This window comes from Sarcophilus harrisii, chromosome 1 (assembly GCF_902635505.1).
Source record: "Sarcophilus harrisii chromosome 1, mSarHar1.11, whole genome shotgun sequence".
Taxonomy (NCBI): domain Eukaryota; kingdom Metazoa; phylum Chordata; class Mammalia; order Dasyuromorphia; family Dasyuridae; genus Sarcophilus; species Sarcophilus harrisii.
Window position 1 is genome coordinate 610830430 of NC_045426.1, and position 21307 is coordinate 610851736.

At 38.8% G+C, this 21307-nt stretch overlaps 1 protein-coding gene across 1 annotated transcript; it reads right to left on the reverse strand.

Moving 5' to 3' along the window:
* Positions 1-1406: 1406 nt before the first annotated feature.
* KLHL38 (kelch like family member 38) lies at positions 1407-21307 on the reverse strand. The gene is made up of 4 exons (XM_003760369.2): positions 21058-21307; positions 18817-20450; positions 4384-4489; positions 1407-2109 (listed from the first exon to the last, which is right to left on the reverse strand). Exons 2-4 carry the CDS (start codon positions 20164-20166, stop codon positions 1820-1822), a joined length of 1746 nt encoding a protein of 581 aa, XP_003760417.1. The 5' UTR covers positions 20167-20450; positions 21058-21307; the 3' UTR covers positions 1407-1819.

The window sequence follows — 21307 nt, forward strand, 5'->3', positions numbered from 1 at the left end:
CGTTTTTTAATAGAATAATAATACTTCATTACTTTCATGTACCATAACTTATTCGGCCATTACCCAATTGATAATCATGTGATTAGAAAAAAACTTAAGAAGCCCTGCCCTAGCTCAACCCTTTCCTTTTATACATGGGGAAACTGAGACTTAAAGAGGTAAGTTACCTAAGCTAGTAAATAAAACAGCCTACATAGGAATCCCAATTTTCAAGATTGTACTTGGAATTAGGAAATCCTGAGTTCAAATCCTGTTTTAGACATTCACTTTCTGCACAATTCTGGACAAGTCATTTAACTTTCCCTGGCTTTAGTGGCTTCATTTGTGAATGAATATTTGGACTAGATCACTTTTCTTTGAGCTCTAAGTCTGATCTTCTAATTCTCAATTTTACATTCTTTCCCTTTTACAGTATGGCTTCCCTATACTGTACTACAAGAAGATTCAAGCCAAAGTCAGAGTTTGAAAAACACAACAAAAAAAAGTGAATTTTTTTTCTTTTTTTGAAAAGTGAAAATTTTAATCAAATGGTTATATAGTCAAAATAGCAGGCAGTGGGCATCTCTCCTCCCAAAGCTCCCTCCTGCTCTTGTGATGTGACAGGATGTTGTAGCACTATACAAAGAAGTGAGGATGCAGCAGGTAAAGTAAGAGAATATCAGAGAGGTATAATTTCCAAACCCATTCGCACCCTGAGTCATGTTGCCAATTTGTAAAGCTGTTGAAGATGAAAGGAACTCTAGAAATAGCCAGCATTCTCAGCATAAAGAAGATAGCTGTGTTAGTTAATTTCGTTAAAAACTTGCTGGCTCTTTGTTCCCCCCAAAGAACAATTCTTTTAGCATGATTCCAAAAAAAAATTACTGATTTTAATCACAAGGTTACAGTTCATGCTAGGCTGGAAGAAAACATCACTTGGTACCAGTAAATGTTATTCCTAGGTTCATAGAATTTCAAGCTGGAGCAGACCTTAGAGATTCTCTAATCTAATAATAATAGCTAACTTTTACATAATGCTTCAAGGTTTGCACAACACATTGCATACATTATCTCATTCCATCCTCACAAGAGCTCAGTGAGGGAGGCACTCCTCCCCCCATTTTACAGAAGAACATAATGAGGTTAGGGAATTGCTCCCAAATCATATAGTTAGTTTCAGAGATTGGGATTCTCAACTTCCTTTTCACTGCACCCCAGTGCTTCCACATGCCCTCTGGAGTTCTAATATGTACAGAAAGTGATGTAATTAGGAATTAAGATTAAATAGAAAACCTTTGGTAGGGAAACTCCTTTACCTCTCCTGCCACAGAGCAGCAGCTCACCTGGAACTTAACTTAACTTAAATTATTATTATTTGTTATTGTTGAGGCAGTTGAGGTTAATTAACTTGCCCAGAATCACACAGCTAGTAAGTATTAAGTGTTTGAAGCTAGATTTGAACTCTGGTCCTCCTCATTATAGGGTTGGTGCTCTATCCACTGAAGCATCTAGCCGCTCTTGGAACCTTAATTTTAGAAAGTTGCTTGGGAGCACTGAGAAATTAACTGATTTGCCCATGACTACATATATAGTATGTCAGAGATGGCATGGCATTTGAGTACCAGTAAAGTCCTCTAGCCCCCGAATTTATCATTCTATCGTTTTTGTCATGCTTGGACTTTTCCAGGTCCAGACCATCTATACAGAGGTGAAAGAATCAGAAGAACCCCAAACTAGCCCTTTTCCATGTGGTAAGCTTAGATATGATTGGTACAAGGGTCCTACTATCCCTTCTGAACCTCCTTGTTCTTTCTTTCCACCCACAAGCCTAATACTTTCTTTAGGGAGATTCAGAAGGATAAGGTAGGCACTGGAGAGTGAGACATCCATGATCAAATAGTGTATGGGGTAATCTCCCCTGGGATGTCCAAGTATCTGTCTCTGGGTCATAGCAATCAAATGAGTCTGAGTCTTCAATGTTGCTGTCCATGGTGAGCCTCCGACCTCCAGTCACATAGAGCTTGTTCCCAATCACCGTGGCCCCATGGTGCATCCTCCTGTCTTTCATGTCAGCACATTTCACAAACTTGTTGGCTTGAGGGTCGTAGGCAAGGAGCCTCCTTGTATAACCTGAGAATAGAGTAATGCACTGTCACCTTGGCTTTATGCTCAGCCCTGTGTTACCATTTTTATCAGTGACTTTGATGAAGACAGATATGCTCAATAAGTTTGCTCATGACATAAAACTGGGAGAGGTGGCTGACATGGTGGATAAACAGGATCCCAAATAATCCTGACAGGCTAGAACAATGGGCTGAATCTACTAAACTGAAATTTAATCAGGAAAGACATGAAGTCATATATTTGAGTTTAAGAAATTGACTTCAAAAATATCGAATGGTTAATCAGTAGTTTGGAAAAGATCTAGGGGTTTTCAGTGGATTATAAATGCAATCTGAGTCAATAGTGTGATTTTGGTTCTTTTGGTATAAATCTTGTTTTTAGCTGTATAGAGAGCTTCCCTGTGAGGGAATAATGCCCTTTGTCAATGTAGAATGACAATCTCTCTTCAAGTTAAAGACTTAGAGAGTTATCTGGGATATAGAGAGCTTAGGCACCATGCTTGGGCCCCCAGTCCAGTATGGATCAGGGATGAGACTTGAATCTAGGTCTTCCCAATTTTAAGTACAGCTATTTCCCATTCCATGCTATCTCTGTGTAGCCAGAAAAGCTAATGTAACAGGAGAATACATTTGGGCTGTATTAAGGTAACATCTCTCAAGAGTAAGGAGGAATAGTCCTACCTCTTCTATTGTTCAGTCTTGATTATCACATTTTAAGAAGGACAGTGATAGGCTATGGATTGTTCAGACAAGGGTAATTAGAATGGTGAAGGGATTTGAATTTGTGCTATATGAGGATTGGATGAATGGAATATGGGTTAAAAAATAAGAGAAGAGAAAAAGAAGAAAAAAATCTTCTCTTAGAAAGAGACTTGGGGTGTACCAGATCTCTTCGAATACAAAAGGCTGATATGTAGAAGAGAGATTAGGATTTTTCTGTTTGACCCAAGAAAGCAGAATTAGAAACCAAGATCAGAAGCTACAAAGAGGCTAATGTGGGATCTCTTTAAAGCCCTTCCTAACAATTAGTGCTAGCTCAATCTAGAAGACCCTGCCTTGGGAGATGGTGGGTTCCCCATCCCTGGCAGTTTTTGAGCAAAATCTGAATGCTCATGTCGGATGTTTTGTAGTTTTGCCTTCTTTTGTATGCAAGAATTGTATTAAATGACAATCCTCTTAATTCTGAAATTCTGGAAATCTTAATCCATTCCAGCTTTGGGAAATTGTCCATAAAAAGCAAGGGGCTAGGAGACAAATATGGAAGGCTCTAGACCTGTCTGGCTGGACCATAGAGAGCAGTCAGGGAAATGACATAGATCCAAGGACCAAGAGCTAACTTCAAAACCTTGCTCATATGAAATGGTCTCCATTTGAGAAAGCTTTAAGGAGCTCAAATGGCCAGTGAAACATTCTGATTTCTTTCTTTTTTCTTCTAAAATGTCAGCTCTTAAGGGACAAGAAACACAGTTCATTGCCTTGCTATGTACAGTATATGTTACTTGATGACATAATGTCACCTAAAAGAGTGCCTTGCAGGCTGTGGTTATATTAAGTCAGTGGTAAAGTTCAAGTGGATTGAGATAATTATCAAAGGATTTTATTTCTGGCCATTGGATATAGTAAGCATAGTACTTGATGGTTCGTTAGCCCTGGTTATTTAGAGTATGAATATATCTTTTTAACTCTGACATATTTATTTATTTTTGTTTTGGGAGGCAGGGTTAAGTGACTCACTCAGGCTCACACAACTAAGTGTCTAAGGCTAGACTTAAACATAGGCCCTCTTAATTCTAGGGCTGATGTTCTATTCACTGTGCCACCTAGAACTGACACATTTAAATCTGTTCAAGAACAGGGAGCTGGTGGTCTCTCATCAATGCAATTTAATAATCTTCTTGATTGCTCATTATTATAATGAGAGAGGTCCCTTTAAAAACTAAAACCTAAACTAAACAAATTAACATGACATAGTGCTTTAAAGTTTATCTTCAGGAAAGCCCTCTAAAAAAGATGTTGCAAGTATTATTATTTTCATGATACAGATGAGGGAACTGAGGTTGAGAAAGGTGAAGACACCTGTCCAAAATCCTCTAGGAAGTATGTGTCAGGAAGGAATTTCAAGGCTAGTGCTCTTTCTAATTTCTTATAAGAAAGGTAAATGAACAATTAGAATTGGATAACCCTTTTAATATTACTCTTCTATTACTATTCTGTAATGGAGGATCCAGATTCATACCCAAAGATTTTGGGTATGAATATGTGGGTGTACATACAAACTTACCTCCAACAATGATAATTTGGCCCCTGAGCACCACTGCTGGAGCACAGACATTCTTGATCATTCTGGTCTCCATCTTGAACCATGTGTTTCTGGAAATATGGTAAACCTGTAAGAAAATATGTCAGGCAATTTTCAGATGATGAAATTGAAACTATTGCCACTCATATGAAAGAGTGTTCCAAATCTCTATTGATCAGGGAAATGCAAATTAAGACAACTTTGAGATACTATTACATACCTGTCAGATTGGCTAAGATGACAGGAAAAGATAATGACGAATGTTGGAGGGGATGCGGGAAAACTGGGACATGGATGCATTGTTGGTGAAGTTGTGAACAGATCCAACCATTCTGGAGAGCAATTTGGAATTATGCCCCCAAAGTTATCAAACTGTGTATACCCTTTGACCCAGCAGTGCTACTACTGGGCTTATACCCCAAAGAGATACTAAAGAAGGGAAAGGGACCTGTATGTGCCAAAATATTTGTGGCAGCCCTGTTTGTAGTGGCTAGAAGCTGGAAAATGAATGGATGCCCATCAATTGGAGAATGGTTGGGTAAATTGTGTTATATGAATGTTATGGAATATTATTTTCCTGTAAGAAATGACCAGCAGGATGAATACAGAGAGGCTTGGAGAGACTTACATGAACTGATGCTAAGTGAAATGAACAGAACCAGGAGATCATCATATACCTCAACAACAATACTGTATGAAGACGTATTCTGATGGAAGTGGATTTCGTTGACAAAGATAAGATCTAGCTCAGTTTCAATTGATCAACGATGGACAGAAGCAGCTACACCCAAAGAAAGAACACTGGGAAATGAATGTAAACTGTTTGCATTTTTGTTTTTCTTCCCGTGTTATTTCTACTTTCTGAATCCAATTCTCCCTGTGCAACAAGAGAACTATTCGGTTCTGCACACGTATATTGTGTCTAGGATATACTGCGACCTATTTAACATGTATAGGGCTGCTTGCCATCTAGGGGAGGGGGTGGAGGGAGAAAGGGGAAAAATCGGAACAGAAGTGAGTGCAATGGATAATGTTGTAAAAAATTACCCTGGCATGGGTTCTGTCAATAAAAATTTATTATAATAAAAAAAGATTAAAAAAAAGAAAAAAAAAGAAAATATGTCAGGGTCATAGCAATCAGAACACAGCATTGTTTTTTTAACTCATTGAAGTATATTTCTTATCCAGAATAAAAGAACAGAGGTAATATGATTCCAGGATGATCCCATGATACTTAAAGTTTAATCTTGATGTGGCCAAGAGTTTTTAAAAATAGTCCAATATTTCTGCATAACAAGATTTCATAGAATTGAGACCTGGATCATGTATAGTTGAACTCTTTCATTTTTAATATTTGGCCAGTCACAACTCAGAAACTTGTGACTTACATAAATAAACTTACATAAGTTTCAGAAATGGGGATCCTAACCTAATCTTCCAAAATCAAGTACAAATATAAATTTGGATGCTAGCTTCATTCTTGATTCTCTACTCTTTTCTGCTTCCATCCCAGCTTCCCTCTCACCCTAGAGATGTCTTTGCCTCTGTGGTTTCCTCCTTTGATTGGTGAAGAGATAATCCAAAGAAGTCATACTCATTTCCTTGTTGACTCTTCTTCCTCTTTAAATCTTCCTCACCCAGCCCAACTTTTCAGCTTCTATGTGTTGTCTTTCTCCATTAGAAGATAAGCTCCATGAGAGAAAGAACAGTTTTAGTTTTGTCCTTATTTATATTCCTAGCACTTAGCACAGTGCTAGCACAGACAACATAGTAAGTACTCAGCAAATACTCACTTATCTATCTATATTTATATCTGTCTATCTATCTATCTAATCTATCACCTATCTATATCTAATCTACCTACCTATTTATCCATCTCTCTGTCATCTCTCTCCTTTTCTTCCTCCCTCCTTCCCTCTCTCTTTCTCCCCTTCTCTTTCTAACAATCTCCTTCTCAATATTTTTTTCTCTCTTTAGAAATGACTTTGAAGGTCCCCTCATTTTATCATGAGGAAGTGATGCCCAGAATGTAAAGTGACTTGCTCAGGTTGACACACTTGGCAAATGCTAGAGCTAGAATAGGACAAAAGGCCTTGACCCCTGTCCTGTTCTGCCCAGTATTATTCTGTTTTCTACTCCCTTTTATACCACATTCTCTCCACAGAGCTTTGAATGCATTCCTATTTAATAGAAATAAAGACATATATACCTTCTAGGCCAGTCTTTCTACCAGCTTCATGCTGGGTTCCTCTCACTTTTCAACATACCCCGAAGGCAAAAAAAGATAGTCTGAGTTCTATTCATTCTATTTGGAGTAGATGGGGTGGCCTTTGAGCCAGTTAGTTTGAAATCAGAATTTGAAAGTTAAAAGGCTCCTAAAAGGGACCATCTAACCTAGCCTGTACTTGAATGAGAATCTTCATTACAACATAAGTGAGTGTTCAGCCTTGTTCTGGAGACCTTTTATGAACAGGAACCCACCACTTCCTGCAATAGTCCATTCCACTTTGGGGTAGCTGGGTGCAGTGCTTAGCGCACCCGGAGGAAAACAGAAAGACCTGAGTTAAAATTTGGCCTTAGACACTAGTTGCATGATCCTATTTGCCTCAGTTTCCTCATCTGCAAAATGAGCTGGAGAAAGAAATGACAAACCAGTTCACTATCTTAGCCAAGAAAACCCCAAATGGGATCATGAAGAGTTGGATACAACTGAAAGTATTCTTATAGTTTATCAACCTGAAGCTTCAAGGGTTTCCAGAGGTCATTTAACTCAGTCCTTTCATTTTCCAGTTGGGAAATAGAAGTAGAGGGTGCTTACATGATTTACTCAAGGTCACACATATAATCTCGGAAGCAGAAGGTCCTTCCCCTTAAGAACCAGGGCTCTTTCCTTTGTACCACAAATCTAAACTTCTCTCTCCAAATTTTCACTCACAAATGATAGGAGAAATTTTTACTTTTATTGAAAAAGTTTTTTTCTGACTAAATGAAGAAGAGAAAAGGAAAGAATACAAGAGAAAAAAAAAGAGAATATGGGCAATATTTCAGCAATGATTCCATGTAAGGTAAAAGCTAGAGCTCTGGTAGAGTTAGACCCTTTCTCAGTCTCCATCTCCTCGTATGACAAGTAGGAGTAATAATACCAATTGCCTTAAAGTGATGTGATAATATGTGGAAAGGGTTTTGTAAACCTTAAAGTTCCATATACATGTCAACTCTCCTCCTCCTCTACATTGTTATTAGACACACCTGTGAGATATAATGCTTATAGTGTCCCAACACAGCAGTTGGGAAATACTATGTTAGCTAATTATTCTTTACATAAATTTTATAGTGTGAATTTCCTTTTTTAAAATAACAAAGATAAGTAATATTTATGTAGTGTTTAATCTGTGCTACATACTGTGCTAACACTTCATAATTACTAACTCACTTGATCTTCATACAACCCAGGAAGGTGGATCTATGCTTCTCCCTATTTTTGCGGCTGAGGAAACTGAGGCAAGATGGAAGTTAAGTGACTTGCCTAGGGTCCAATAGCCAGTAAATGTTGAGGTCGGATTTGAACTCACATCTTACTGATTCCAAGTCCTGTAGTTTATCCATTGAGCCACCCAGATGCCCCATAAAAAGAATCCTAAATTGAAGAGAATCCATCAATAGTTTCAATGGCAACTTGGGGATTATCAATATGTTATAATTTTCATGAGTATGCTTAATTTTGGAAATATGTTGGAAGACTTGATAGAATAATTTCTTGTTACTCCAAGATTGTATGTAAAGGACCCCATCTTTAGGTAGGAAGATGCACTGGATGGAACTCCAGAAGTTTTCTCTTGGCCTTTTGATTCAATGAATTGAGGAAGTAATAATGTGTTAGAAGAGTTGCAAAAGTAGTAAGGTAAACCACAATGTTGCTAATCATTTTTGGAAAAGACTTGAAAATACTCTTAGGAAAAGTTAATCTAAATTGTGTTTTACCCAGGTGAGTAAATGCTGCCCTGTCATTTTTTTCTGAGACTGTATTGGGTACAGTTTCATGAACATACTAATGACAAATATATATAGCTTTTTAAGGTTTCAAAGTTATACATATGTTAACTCATTTGATCCTCATTTGAATAAATATTTTTTTTTCTGGACAATTTTAACCATTTCTTGGAAAGTAGGTAACAAGTTACCCTGAAGAAGAGAAGACTTGTCATGGGTTCTGCAGCAAATAGGATAGCTATATTTTAGTAGTCAAGGACTGGTAAGCGGAAAAGGGACAGAAGAATTTCCATTAGTGCTGAGAGAGCAAAACCAAGAGATTGGGTAGAAGATGGAGAGGCAAATTTGGGCTCAATAGAAAGACAAATTCCTTAAGAATTAGAACTATCCAAACATAGATGAACTTTGTCAGAAGGGGATGAGTTACCTATTATTGGAAGTCATTAAGTAGAAGCTATTAGGGAAGTTATAGAGGGAATTAGAGTGAATTATGAGCACAAAAAGAGTCACTATGACCATGTGGCTACCACAAAAGCTAGTGTAATATCAGGTCTAGTGTCTAGACTAAGGGGGTGATAATCATGCTATACTCCGGTAATGTGCTTCCATTCTGGGTGCCATATTTTAAGAAGGATGTCAGTTAGTTTGAGAATGTCTAGAGGAGGGCATTTAGGGTGGTAGATGATCTTGAGATCCTCACTCTCGTCATCCCCAGTAATATTTACAAAATGCTTTACAAATATCACCTCACTCTATCCTCCCAATAACCCTAGGAAGTAAATACTAATATTACCTCCATTTTACACCTGAATGGACTGAAGCATATGAAATCATGTCATATAAAAAACTGATTGAAGGAGTCAACTATGTTTAGCTTGAAGAACAGAAGACCTACTAGCAAATTATAAGTCTTCAAGTATTTGAAGAATTATCAAGTGGGAAGAAGAATTTCATTTATTTATTTGTGTGTTTGTTTATTTGTTTGTTTGGGGGGTTCCTTAGCACTGGAGGATTTCAAGCAGAGAAGAGACATACATTGATCTTGTCCATCATAACTGGGTCTCTTATTCAGATAAGAATTTAAATAGTTGTCCTCTGAGGTCCTTTCCCGTTCTGAGATCCTGTAGCCCTATAGTGTTAGCCATTTTCCCATGTGGAACTTAGCAAGAGTATCTAGTGGTAGAGTCAGGAGCAAAGCTTGGATTGATACGACAGGAATCTGAATAGCAAACCCCACTCAATGTAAGTTTTGAAGGGCAATACCCTGTTTCCCAAACCAAGCACAACTGTGGTTGTGCTTAAAAATCCCAACCTGCTTCATCAAGTAACTCTAAACATTCATCTTCAATATGTTTGAATGAGTGAAATTCTCATTTCAGAGCCAGGGCTAAAAAGCCAACAAAAGCATCTGAACCTACTACTTAAAATTTTTTTCCATTACTCCAACTGAAAACAGCCACATGCATTATACTTCTTGGCCCTGTGGTTTGTTTGATTGTATCATTTAATTTTTGAAAGGGTAGCATGGATGATTCAGAGGTCTTCAGGGTGATATTGTGCTCTTTTCTTCTTTGCTGAGCAAAGAGAAGACCAAATCCCAAATCTCTTTCTCTCCCTGTGGGAAAGTAACAGAATAGGGGAAGAAGGATGATCAAAGGGAATGAGTTGGCTATGAGAGGAGGTGCCCTTCAGACTCCCATGGCATCATGTAGGCATGGGATGCCATGAATAGGGGATAAAAATTCCTCATTACACCTGCCTTCTATAGTTACAGGTTGGAGAAAACCAGAGGTGATTCCATCTGTTCATCTAAATGAAACAGAGTTTGTAAAAGTCTGTTGGTAATGGGGAAGTAATCAGTCTGAGGATTAGCTAAGAACAGGCTAGACAAAGGATGAGTCAGTAAAGTATGAGTAATAAGAAAAACAAAGCTTAAGTTAGTTAAGATCAAGAGTAGGAGGGGAGCATTTCAGGGAGGTGAACTTAGAATAGGTACCTATGAAGAACCCATTCAGACAGACTTCCTTATGTGAGAACCAGGGAGAGAGAACAATCATTTCAGATTGTTAGGGAACTGACCGGGATTTCAGTTGTGTGAATTCAAGGGAAAGAGAGAGATGGAAAAGAAACTTTAAAAATATCTTTTTTCTCAAAAGTCAAAATTTAGAGATAATCTAAGGAAATAGCTCTTGGTAAGCTTAAGAGGAAATGTAGTGGAAGGGGTGCCAGATTTAGAGTCAGCTAATCTGGATTCAAATCATGGCTTGGATACTTACTAGCTATGTGACTTTGGGCAAGTCCTTTCAACTGCCAAGTCTGTAAAAATTATCTGTAAAATGAAGGATTTGAATTAAATGACATTTAATGTCTTTTCTAGCTTTAAATCTATGATTCTATGATCTATGGAGGGCAGCCAGGTAGCACAGTGCATAGAGTGACAGGCCTGGAATCAGGAAGACTAGTTTTCCTGAGTTCATATCAGATCTTATTAGCTGTGTGGCCTGGGCAAGTCACTTCACCCTGTTTGTTTCAGTTTCCTTATCAGTAAAATGAACTGTTGTGACAAACATTATCTTTGCCACAAAGAACCCAAATGGGGTCACAGAGACAAGAATAAAAACAACAGAACTGAATGATCTGTATGATTTCACAAAAAATAAAGGTAGAAATAGGGAAGAATTAGGAAGAGAAACCAGTTTTATCTCTTACCCATCTTTCTACTTATTATCCAGGAACAAATCAAATCCATACAACTACAACTGGAAAAAGAATGACCATTAGCCATTTTCCAGTGTCACTCATCCTCTCTGTGACTGTCTAGGACAAAGTTCTCTTCCTTAGCCATCATTCCCTAGTAAATGCTGTATCCCAATAGTAGAATGTAAGCTTCATCAAGTTAGAGACTTCATATTTCTTTTGTTTTTGTCATCTAAGAGGCTACCATAGTGCCTAACACATATTAGGCACTTAATAAATGCTGGTTGATTAATTGAATCTGAGGAACCAGAGGGAGAAAGACCTTGGCTGGGAAAGGACTCATTTGCCTATCTGCGTATAGTAAATGGTCCTTAATGATTCATAGATATAGTAAAGTGTTTCCTTGGTCTTGAATGGTCTTACTGGTGACTTGCTAGTGATGTGGGGAAATAGGGGAAAATAAAGGAGCAGGGTCCCCAAGGCCATTATCGAGAGCTTTTGCAGGTGATAGAATGGGAAGACTTAAGTAGCTCAGGACAATGTACTTATAGGCAATTCAGCTTTTTAGGACAGGGTCTACCTGCAGAGTAGTTAATAGAGAATTCAACTTGATATGTGATGAACTACTCAGGCAGGGTTCAAACATGTCAGTGATTAGGGCAAACACCCCACTAGGAAAAGGTAATCTCTCCTCAGAAAAATGGGGACTGAACTGACATTCAAGCAAGTGTTAAATCCAAAGATCAGGCTGAGTCAGAACTGAGTTTCTTTGAAACATCAAAATTAAAAGAGTTGAAAGAGTCCGAAGCAGAAATTCAGCTAGAGGAGTAAAGAATAGTGCTAGAGGCCATCACTGGGTCAGGAGGTAAGTACAAGGAGAGAAGAGGGACCTGACCTATTTTTCTAAACCTTTCATAGGAGCTGCCTATGTTCCAGTTCGCAATTCATGCTGATAGGTTGGAGGTACATGAACTGGCTCTTCCATATCTCCTTCTGATTTAGCTAAGACTGTTAGGTTGCGGTCTTGGACATCATCCCCCTCCTCAGAATTTCTCACCAGACCTTCAGGCTATGATATGACATGAATGGAAAGTTCCTGTCAATTCCAGTATATAATTATGGTCTGACTCCCATCTTTTATTCTCAGATCTGTGTCCATGGTCATTCTAGCCTCTCAGAAGGATATAAATGCACTGACTCTTCCCCAGTTGAGGTCATCCTGCCTTCATATAAGACAGGAAACTCAGTAGAGTTGTCGGAGGCCTATTGCTGGAGAATCAGCTTCAGGAGGTCTGAGATTTCAGGATGTGAAGTTTTAGTCTTTTAAAAGGGCTCGTTAAGATGAAGAAGTGACTGTTATATACATTTAGGATTCAGTGATACTACATCTTGCCCACAGCCCGAGAATAACAATGACCTGTCGCAAAGAATGCACAAACTCATGTGGGCATTGATGGGCAGGAGGAGATTCTGAAAATTATCTAGGTTGTTATACTCAGTGTAGGCAATGATGAGATCCCACTCTCCCTGAGAAAGTGTCTCCAAACCTCAAAGGCATTCTTAACTCTGAGCCAACCTTTCAATCAATCAATAATAATTAATGACTCCCTCAGGAACAGAGATAAACCAGTTCTTTGGATTAAATGTACCTTCCTTTGCCTCTGAAATTTATTGGAGAACTTTTGTATTGTACCAGAAATATAGGTTCTGTTAGGTTGGAAAGCCTGGAAATAAAGATAGGATGGAGCTTCATGAATATGAAGAGTTACAGAAGAGCTTCTGAGGAGACAGGAGTGTCTCCCTCACTGCAGAATGAATCTACTTTGCAAGAATCTGTTTGTGCTCTCTGGCAACTATCACATGTTTAGGAACTCTACCTCCTTCTGAAATCAGCATTTCTTCAATTTGGCAAGTAGTTGCTTGTGGTGTTAGGTGCAAGAGAACAGCTTAGATCAATTCTGAGTGCTAGGCAGGAACCCAGGAGTATATGCATGACCACATGCTGCCACTCCCTGTTGAGGAAATCTTACAATACCAATTTCATGAACTTACACTAATAAGAAGTGGCAATGCACAAACCAAGAAGCATCCATATCAATGACAGTCTGGCTTCTGTTCATTTTTCCTATGCATCCAGATCAGCTTGTATGTGCTGTAGAAGTGCAATTTTTTTTTTTTAATGTATCATCATATCTGCTATTTTATATTTCTGGCTACTGATGAAATAGATAGCTCTTATGAGACAATATAGGTAAAGAATATATATATATATATATATATATATATATATATATATATATATATATATGTTACTGTTATGTGGTATAGGAAATGACAAACTACTTTAGTATCTCTGCCAAAAAAGTGATCGTGACTGAAATGACAACGACAATAGAATTATTATTGTGTTGTGGACTTGAGAATCAGAAAGACCTAGGATAGAATGCCATCAGATTCACCTACTAGCTGTCTAATTCTAGTTTTCAAAATTCCTAAGAGGGTATTGATCTCTGGAATGGTCAGTGATCTAGCTGGGATTGAGTCTCCTAGAAGTAAACTTGATCATTCTGTTGAGTGGAATATATAAGAATAACTTCTCTTTTGTGATCAGAATGAATATATCTTATTGGTTCTGCCACAAGAGAGGGAGCCTGACTTAGGAGTCTTAAGGAGCAGGGGGATATCTTGCTTAATGGTAGCCAACAGGTTCTCAATATTATTGGGAAGAGAGGAGAAGTGAGGGCTATCCAGGTTGAACACCTGACTTTTTCCTACTCATATCTGTAGTGGATTGGTCTCCTTGGTCACTCACTGGGCCCCATATGAAAAAGGTTCTCATAGATTGTTTCCATAACCACTGGGACAGAATAGGAAGTCTGGAATATTTATCTTCTCCGGGATATCATATTTGGGATATTTATCTTCTCTGATCCACAATAAAATTCATAAAATTCAAAAGGACCCTTAAGTCTACCATAAATGATGGCAGAACTGGGCCCTAAATATTCTGGGGTCCTGGCAGTTCGATCTCAAATGTAAGAAATAGTTAAGTGTTGGGAAGGATATTAGGATGAGGGATGGTACAGCTTAATAGGAAGTATAATGGATTTGGAGACAGAAGACCTTGAAGGAGCAGCCTGCTCTGCCATTTATTAACTTGTGTGATCTTGGGCAACTTCCTTAACCTTTTTAGAAATTTTTTTCCTCATCTGTAAAAGAGGGCAGTATACTAGATGGCCTTTAAGGTTACAGTATTACAGCTCTTGATCCATGACTCCAATGAGAGGTCTTATTATCCCTTCTTCTAGCGGCAAGAATGCATGGAATATGGTACACATTGATTTATCCCAGCTCTCTTCCACTGTTAAATGGACTCTCAGAGATAGATTGGAATAGACAGCAGAAAGGACTTCAGCTGTCACTAAATGCAGATATTAAAACATACACACTCCCATATAAACCTGGACTAAGTTGGTAGCAACACTTTTTCCTATTGATTCATTTCAGATCGGGAAGGGAAAATCTTCTAAAAACTGACCCATCCAGGCAAGAGGATTACTGCTGAAGACTGACTTAGAGTCAAGGAGTTGCATATTCTATCAGCATTCCTTCCTCTTCTGGAGTCAAGTCATTGGTTAGCAATCTTGGGTTTAAACACATATGGGATGGGGAGTGTTTCTGAATTCCTAAAGGAAACCCTCAAAATTGTCCATTAGAGGGCTATTTTCAGTGACCCAGCAGGCATTCTGCCCTGTTGGCATGCTACCAGGAAAACTCCATTGGCCTGGACTTTGGGAAATGCCCAGGGGAGGAGGTCCAAATAAGCAAGGAACCCTGGAATATCCTCATCCCATCTCTTGTAAGAACCTGGGGCATTCTAGGAACTATCAGGGAAACTGGTACCGATACAGCTCAAGTCAATTCCTTAAAGTGGCAGATGCATCTTGCAGAGCAGCCATTTCCTCAGAAAATTGTACTGTCCCCAAAGTTCCAGAGTCTCTGGAACCCCCTACTAGAGAATTTTTAATATGACTCTAATGTTGCAGCCATAGGTTCTCTTCTCTGCCTTTGGATCTTGAGCACCCTGTAATATCCCTGCTGCCAGTGCTGGTAGTTAGTTAGGAAGAGTGCAAGCGCTGGAGAGGTATAATCCCTCCCTGGTGAAGGTGGGTCGAAGATACCAATTGAGAAAAGTCATGAGACCAGGCAAGGTTGGTGCTGGTGCTCCTTTGAAATGCCCAAATCTAAAGGGGTAAAAACCAAAGCAGGAAAGTGGTTATTGAAGCAAAAATCGAAGCAAGATTCCAAGGAAGGTAACTTTGTTTGATTCAACCTGTAGCCCCAAAGCTTCTGCCTTTTCAGTAATTGTGTGAATTTCCTGTCCTGACCCTATAGTGATAATGTCTGTCTGGTCAGTTTTTTGGTGTATGAATATCATCCTCTATCCTCTTGAGGTGCTCATTTTGCTTGACTTGATTGGGCTCCCACAAGATATGTCAGGCAGCTACGATGTATAACAAATTTTGTCTATCCAAGACTATGAAAGTAGTCAATTTAGGAAAGTTTTAACAAGGAAACATATTATTCAAAGGAAATGGGTGGGTTTCCATACACTTAGCTGTTTGCTGAAGCATTGTCAGTCTCAAATCATCAACAGTAGCTGATACTCTTCATCCTTGAAAGTCTCAAAAGGAAGTCCCATCTCCCCTCTTTGAATTACTGGTGTTAGAAGTGACCATAATAGAAATGAATACCGCTTCCAGCTTAAGGTGTTCCTGACATTTCACTAGAGTATAGATGTTAGGGAGGAAATTCAACCTGGAATGTGAGAAAGTGTCAGTTATTATTTCAATCAACTAAGCCAGTAGGATGAAAAGAATTATGGACTTGGGTTCAAGTTCAGGCTTTGTCATTTACTTGATCCTGGGAGAGTCATTTCACTTCTTCTTATCCTCATTTTCCTCACCTGTAAAATGGGCTAATCATTATATCTCCTACTTTAATGGGTTACTGTGAGGATAAAGGGAGATATATTGTATGGAAAGCATTTTATAAGTATAATTATTATATAAATGTTACTTTCTGAGTTGTATCTGATTAGCCTAGGTTTCTAATGAATAAAAAGAATGATTAAAGATGCTGATAGAAAATGGGGAGAAAAAACCTTTTAACATTCTAAATGTTTTAGCTTTATTAACTAAGCTCCATGATGGCAATTAATGTAAAAACAATCTTTTATCACTCCTTTCAAATCCCAGGCTTGGGGGTATTATCTAACTACCATGCATAGAACTGAATGCTCTATTCTGGAAAAAGAATTGAATTTGAAAGTAAAGGACCTGGCTTTTAGTTAGTTATTTCCTGTATGATTTTGAGCAAGTCCCTTAAAATGTCTGGGTCTGTTTCTACACTTGGAAGATAAAGGGGTTGAACCAGATGATCTAATTCTCAATCCATGTATAACTGATTTATTTTTCATCGTTTATTATCAGTAGATTTCAGAAGCAATTAGGTGACATAATGCATAGAGTGTTGGGGTTAAGGTCAGGAAAACTCAAGTTCAAATCCAGTTTCAGATAGTTCCTAATTTTGACCTTAAGTGTGAGAAATGATTCATTTGACCCTTTCTCTATTCCAATCAGTATCAGTCAGTTTGATGTAATTCTATGGGGTAGTGATTATAAGTTATAATTAGGCCCCAGAGCCTGAACTGTAGATTGTGAGTTTACTTAAGCACAGAAAGCTAACTAGAGGTCTTCTACCCTTTTTCTTCCTTGTTATGGTGACCAAGCCCAGTATAGCAAAGGTGACTAAATAACATGGAAAGTCCCCCAACTTATTTTTGTATCTCTGGGTCACTCTCTCTTGACCAACATGAGCAGGAGACCATCTTATGATCACTTAGTCAGTGGAGATGTTCCATCCAACCGGAGACCTCCTTACTGATATGCCATATCTTGGCTTGGTGATTTTTGACCCTTAAAGCAATATCTATTAACCAATGGGATTCTGTATTTTGTGAAGCCCCTCTCAAGTATCACATCTAGTGTCAAGCTTCGAGGAAGGGGTCTCAGATCGTGAGGAAGATGTAAGATCCTTTTCATTAGAAGGGAAAATGGACTCTTTAATAAAGTGCCAATTGATCAATTTCTTTTATTGTAGGTTGGACAATTTTAAACTCTACACGGGCAAGTCACTTAACCTTTCTCAACCTCAGTTTCCCCTTCTGCAAAATGGAGATGAGAGTACCTACCTTCCAGTGTTGTTGTGAAGCTAAAACAAGATAGGAAAAGCATATCACCCACCTTAAAGAACCCTATAAATACTAGATATCTTTATTATTTGGCATTTATGTCTGTCTTATATTGCTAATTATTTTTGCCACATATATAGGTATATCTGGTTGCTTGTTTTCTTTTGTTCTTAGTCCAGATACAGTATGTTTGATTGTGGCTGATCAGACCAATATGAGCTCAAAAGACTTTATCACAGATTGGGCACAAATAGTTCATGTGAACAATTGGGGTGGGTTCTCTAAATTTGTGCATCTCACATTTCTTTTGGGCTACTTCAATTCTGTTTTACTCCTAGAGCACAGCTCCTCTGATGAGGGCATGCTAAGGTGGACTGTCCTGTATCAGTTTCTCCCATGTCATGGAATCAATTCCAAAGTTCTTCAACGAGAACTTGAAAATGTCCTTGTATCACATTAATGTACCCACTAACATATATTTATGTGAAGGGCTCCCATTAAATGCAAAGTGTTAATAGGAGTTGCAGATACAAAGTAGCATATGATACAATGGCTTTTCTCAAGGAATTTATGATTTCCCTGGAAGATTTTTAAATGTACTGACAGAGATTTCATGGTGTAGTACACTGAGTACCGGACTTGGAGGTAATATCTGAGTTCAGATCTCATGTCTGACACTTACAAGTTTGGGCAAGACACTTAATATTTCTAAGCTTCAGTTCCTCATTTATAAAATGAGGGGGTTGGATTCAATGACTGCTAAGATTCCTTGGAGCTCAAGCCTATGAACTTAAGACATATATAATCTTCACTTTGAAATTCAGTGGAGACACTGAATTTGGAATCAGTATCTGCCTTCAAAAAACTTGTAATCTGATTGGGAAGATTTTGTGTGTGTGTGTGTGTGTGTGTGTGTGTATGTGTGTGTATGTGTGTGTGTATACACATATACAGGGCATATCATATATACTTTATATCATATTTGATGTCTTTCCAATTAGATTGTGAGTTCCTTGAGGGTAAGCATCATATGTTATGCTACTTTTCATCCCCAATAGCTACTAGTGCTTTTTATGGGACAAGAGCCTTAGTAAGTGTGTGAAATTGATTGAAACTCACTGAAAGGCAAAAGTCTTTTTTTTTTTTAGTGACATCAAATGATACTTAGAAAAATAAATATAGAGCCTTGTAGTAGACCAAATTCTGGATTGGGACTTGGGTTCAGATCCTGTCTCTGACACTTGTTGGTTGTGTGAGTGTGGGCAAGTCACTTAGTCATTATAAGTCTCAATTTTTTTTATCTGTAAAATGGGCATGATTATACTCAGTACTTATAGTTTCTCATAGGACAGTTTGTAAGGCTCAATTGAAGTAATATATGTAAGTTTGTAAGGCTCAGTATAAAGTAATATATAGCCTTAAAGTGCTATATAAATGTCTCATGTATTTATAAAAGTTGCTAAGAATAAGTTTACCTGTATGAGTCGTACAGGATTTTGCATAATGTCTTCTCCTCCAAAAAGATAGAGTCTTTGGTCTTTCACAGCTACTGCAGGGTGAAGGACAGCTACAGGCATGCTGGCCATGGTCTCCCAGACATTGTAGATGCTGTTGTACCTCTCCATGGAGCTCATTGTCTCCTGGTTTTCTCCAATCCCTCCAATAGAGAAGATGTAATTCTTATAGGCTGTACTTCTGTGGGAGTATCTCGCCACCAGCATGGGTTCCCCCAGCCTCCACTGATTGAGTTTCAGGGAGAAGATGTAAACATTGTGACTGACTTGCTGCTTCCCTACCCCCACAGACATGCCCCCCAGTATGTAGGCACTGCTATGCAAGGTGACTGCAGAGGCTTTGTAAAGGCGAGCTGGGAGCTTGGCAAGGTGCTGCCACTGGCCAGTCTTCTCGTGGTACAGCAGAACTTCCCTGGTGGTTTGCTGATTGTCCTTTCTACCTCCCAACAGGATGAGGAAATCCCGGTGAGAATCTCTCCGGGGGACATGCCATAGGGGCTTGAGGTCTGGGCTGCCAGTGCCATACAAAGAGAACACTTGTCTCCTCACCATCTCCAGGATGGCTTGACATGCTGGTGAGGACTGAAGGAGAGAGTCGTTGACAATGAAGTGGAAGAAGAAGGTCGGGTGGACATATTGAAGCCTGACTTTCTTGAATAGTTCTTGGATATATTCTTTCCGGGCCTGGAGGTCGTGCCTGATCCAGACCATCAATGTTTCGAACACTTCTTCTTCCTCACCACAGAGTTTATCATCACCCAGGTAGTCACTCAGTTCCAAGGGACATAACTCCTTTAAGTCTTCTGATAAGGATACTTCTGGGAAACACCTTAGGGCCATTGATCTGGCTTTCTGTTTGAGGCTCTCACAACTCAAATTGTCAGAGAGTCTGATCATACTAAGGCAGTTGCTAGGGGTTAACTGCTTCTGAAGATATAATGAACAGGCTTCAAAAAGTCTGAGATACTGCAACATGGATGCAGCCTCCATCAAATGTAGGACATTCTCTGCAGTGATGTGAACCTCCCCAGTGTATACATACAGGATGATCTGGTGCAAAGTATTACCATCAATGCCTTTCAGATCAATTCTGGCCTGAGTGCTCTCTCTGAAGTTGCTGCAGAACATTGCCCGGAAGTAAGGGCTGCTGGATGCCAAGACATTTCTGTGGCAGGGGACTTCACAGTTCCCAATGCATATAGTCACATCAATCAGGATCCTTTTTTGTCTTAAGACATTCAGCTGCCTCAAGAGATCAGAGGAGTAGTCCTCATCTTTGAAAAGCAGACCCTCAGGTGACTCCCCATCCATCTTAAAGCAATGGATCGTTACAAAGTCGAGTCTTGGTACCTTGCCTAGGATATTCAGCTGCAGGTGAATCAAGGCAGACCATCTATGTCTGTCTCAATCTCTTGAGCCTTGGAGTTTTCAGTATAAATATTGATTAGCAAAGATGGGGAAATAAAAATCACACTGTGTTTAAATCCCTAAAATTTACTGGTTTATTTTTTAATTTTTCTTGTTATTTGCTTGTTATTATTGTAGCCAAAGTGAACAAATCAATCAGAACTTGGAATCTGGGGTCTTCTGCTAATCTGGCAAAAAAAATGTACAAGTTGCCAATTATTTGATTGCCTGGGGCTGAAATGTTAACCTAAAACATCTCAGAATTACAGAACATTAAAATTGGAAGAGAATTTACAAATCATCTATAACTTCCTCACTTAACAGAGGATGAAACTGAGGCTTTGGGAGAGAAAGTGATTTGTCCAAAGTCACACAGACAATAAGTAATAGAGCCATGACTTGAATACATATCTCGACTCCAAACTCTAAGACTCTTTCTATTGCCCCACAGTGAGGTAACAGTTAATTTCATCTTGCACACTAGAAGTATTGTTTTTTTTTTCACGGTTTTCAACAGATTTGTCATCCAGCAAATGCATGCATCTCTTCCTGGGTCTTAATCATTCCCCAAACATGTAATGCTGGCAACTCTGCTCTCCGGTAACAGATAGACTCACTGAAGAAAATAAGTGAGAATCTTGCTTTTTTTTTTTTTTAACCATGGCTTCTTGTTGCCTCCCCACCCCCAAACTCCCTTTTTGGCTAATGTGATAAATAAATAACAAAAGACTTTGATGTTTTTGGTGACAACTGACAGCTTCTACCTGCAGGTAATTGAACGATAGAGATATTTACCTTCTGCCTTTTGCCCCCGGCATCCACTGACTCCTGAGCCGTTTATGTTCCCTTGAGATTTTCCATCATTAGGACACAAGTGAAATTGTAAACCCAAGACTTTCCTTCAGCTGGCAAGTGATTTATACAGGGCGATTTCAGGATTTGTTTATTCTGACGTTATTTTCACTGCCTTCAGGAGCTTTGTGAAAGAACTACTGGGCAGAGAGACATTGTATACATTCCATGACTAAGAATAGTTGCATATGTA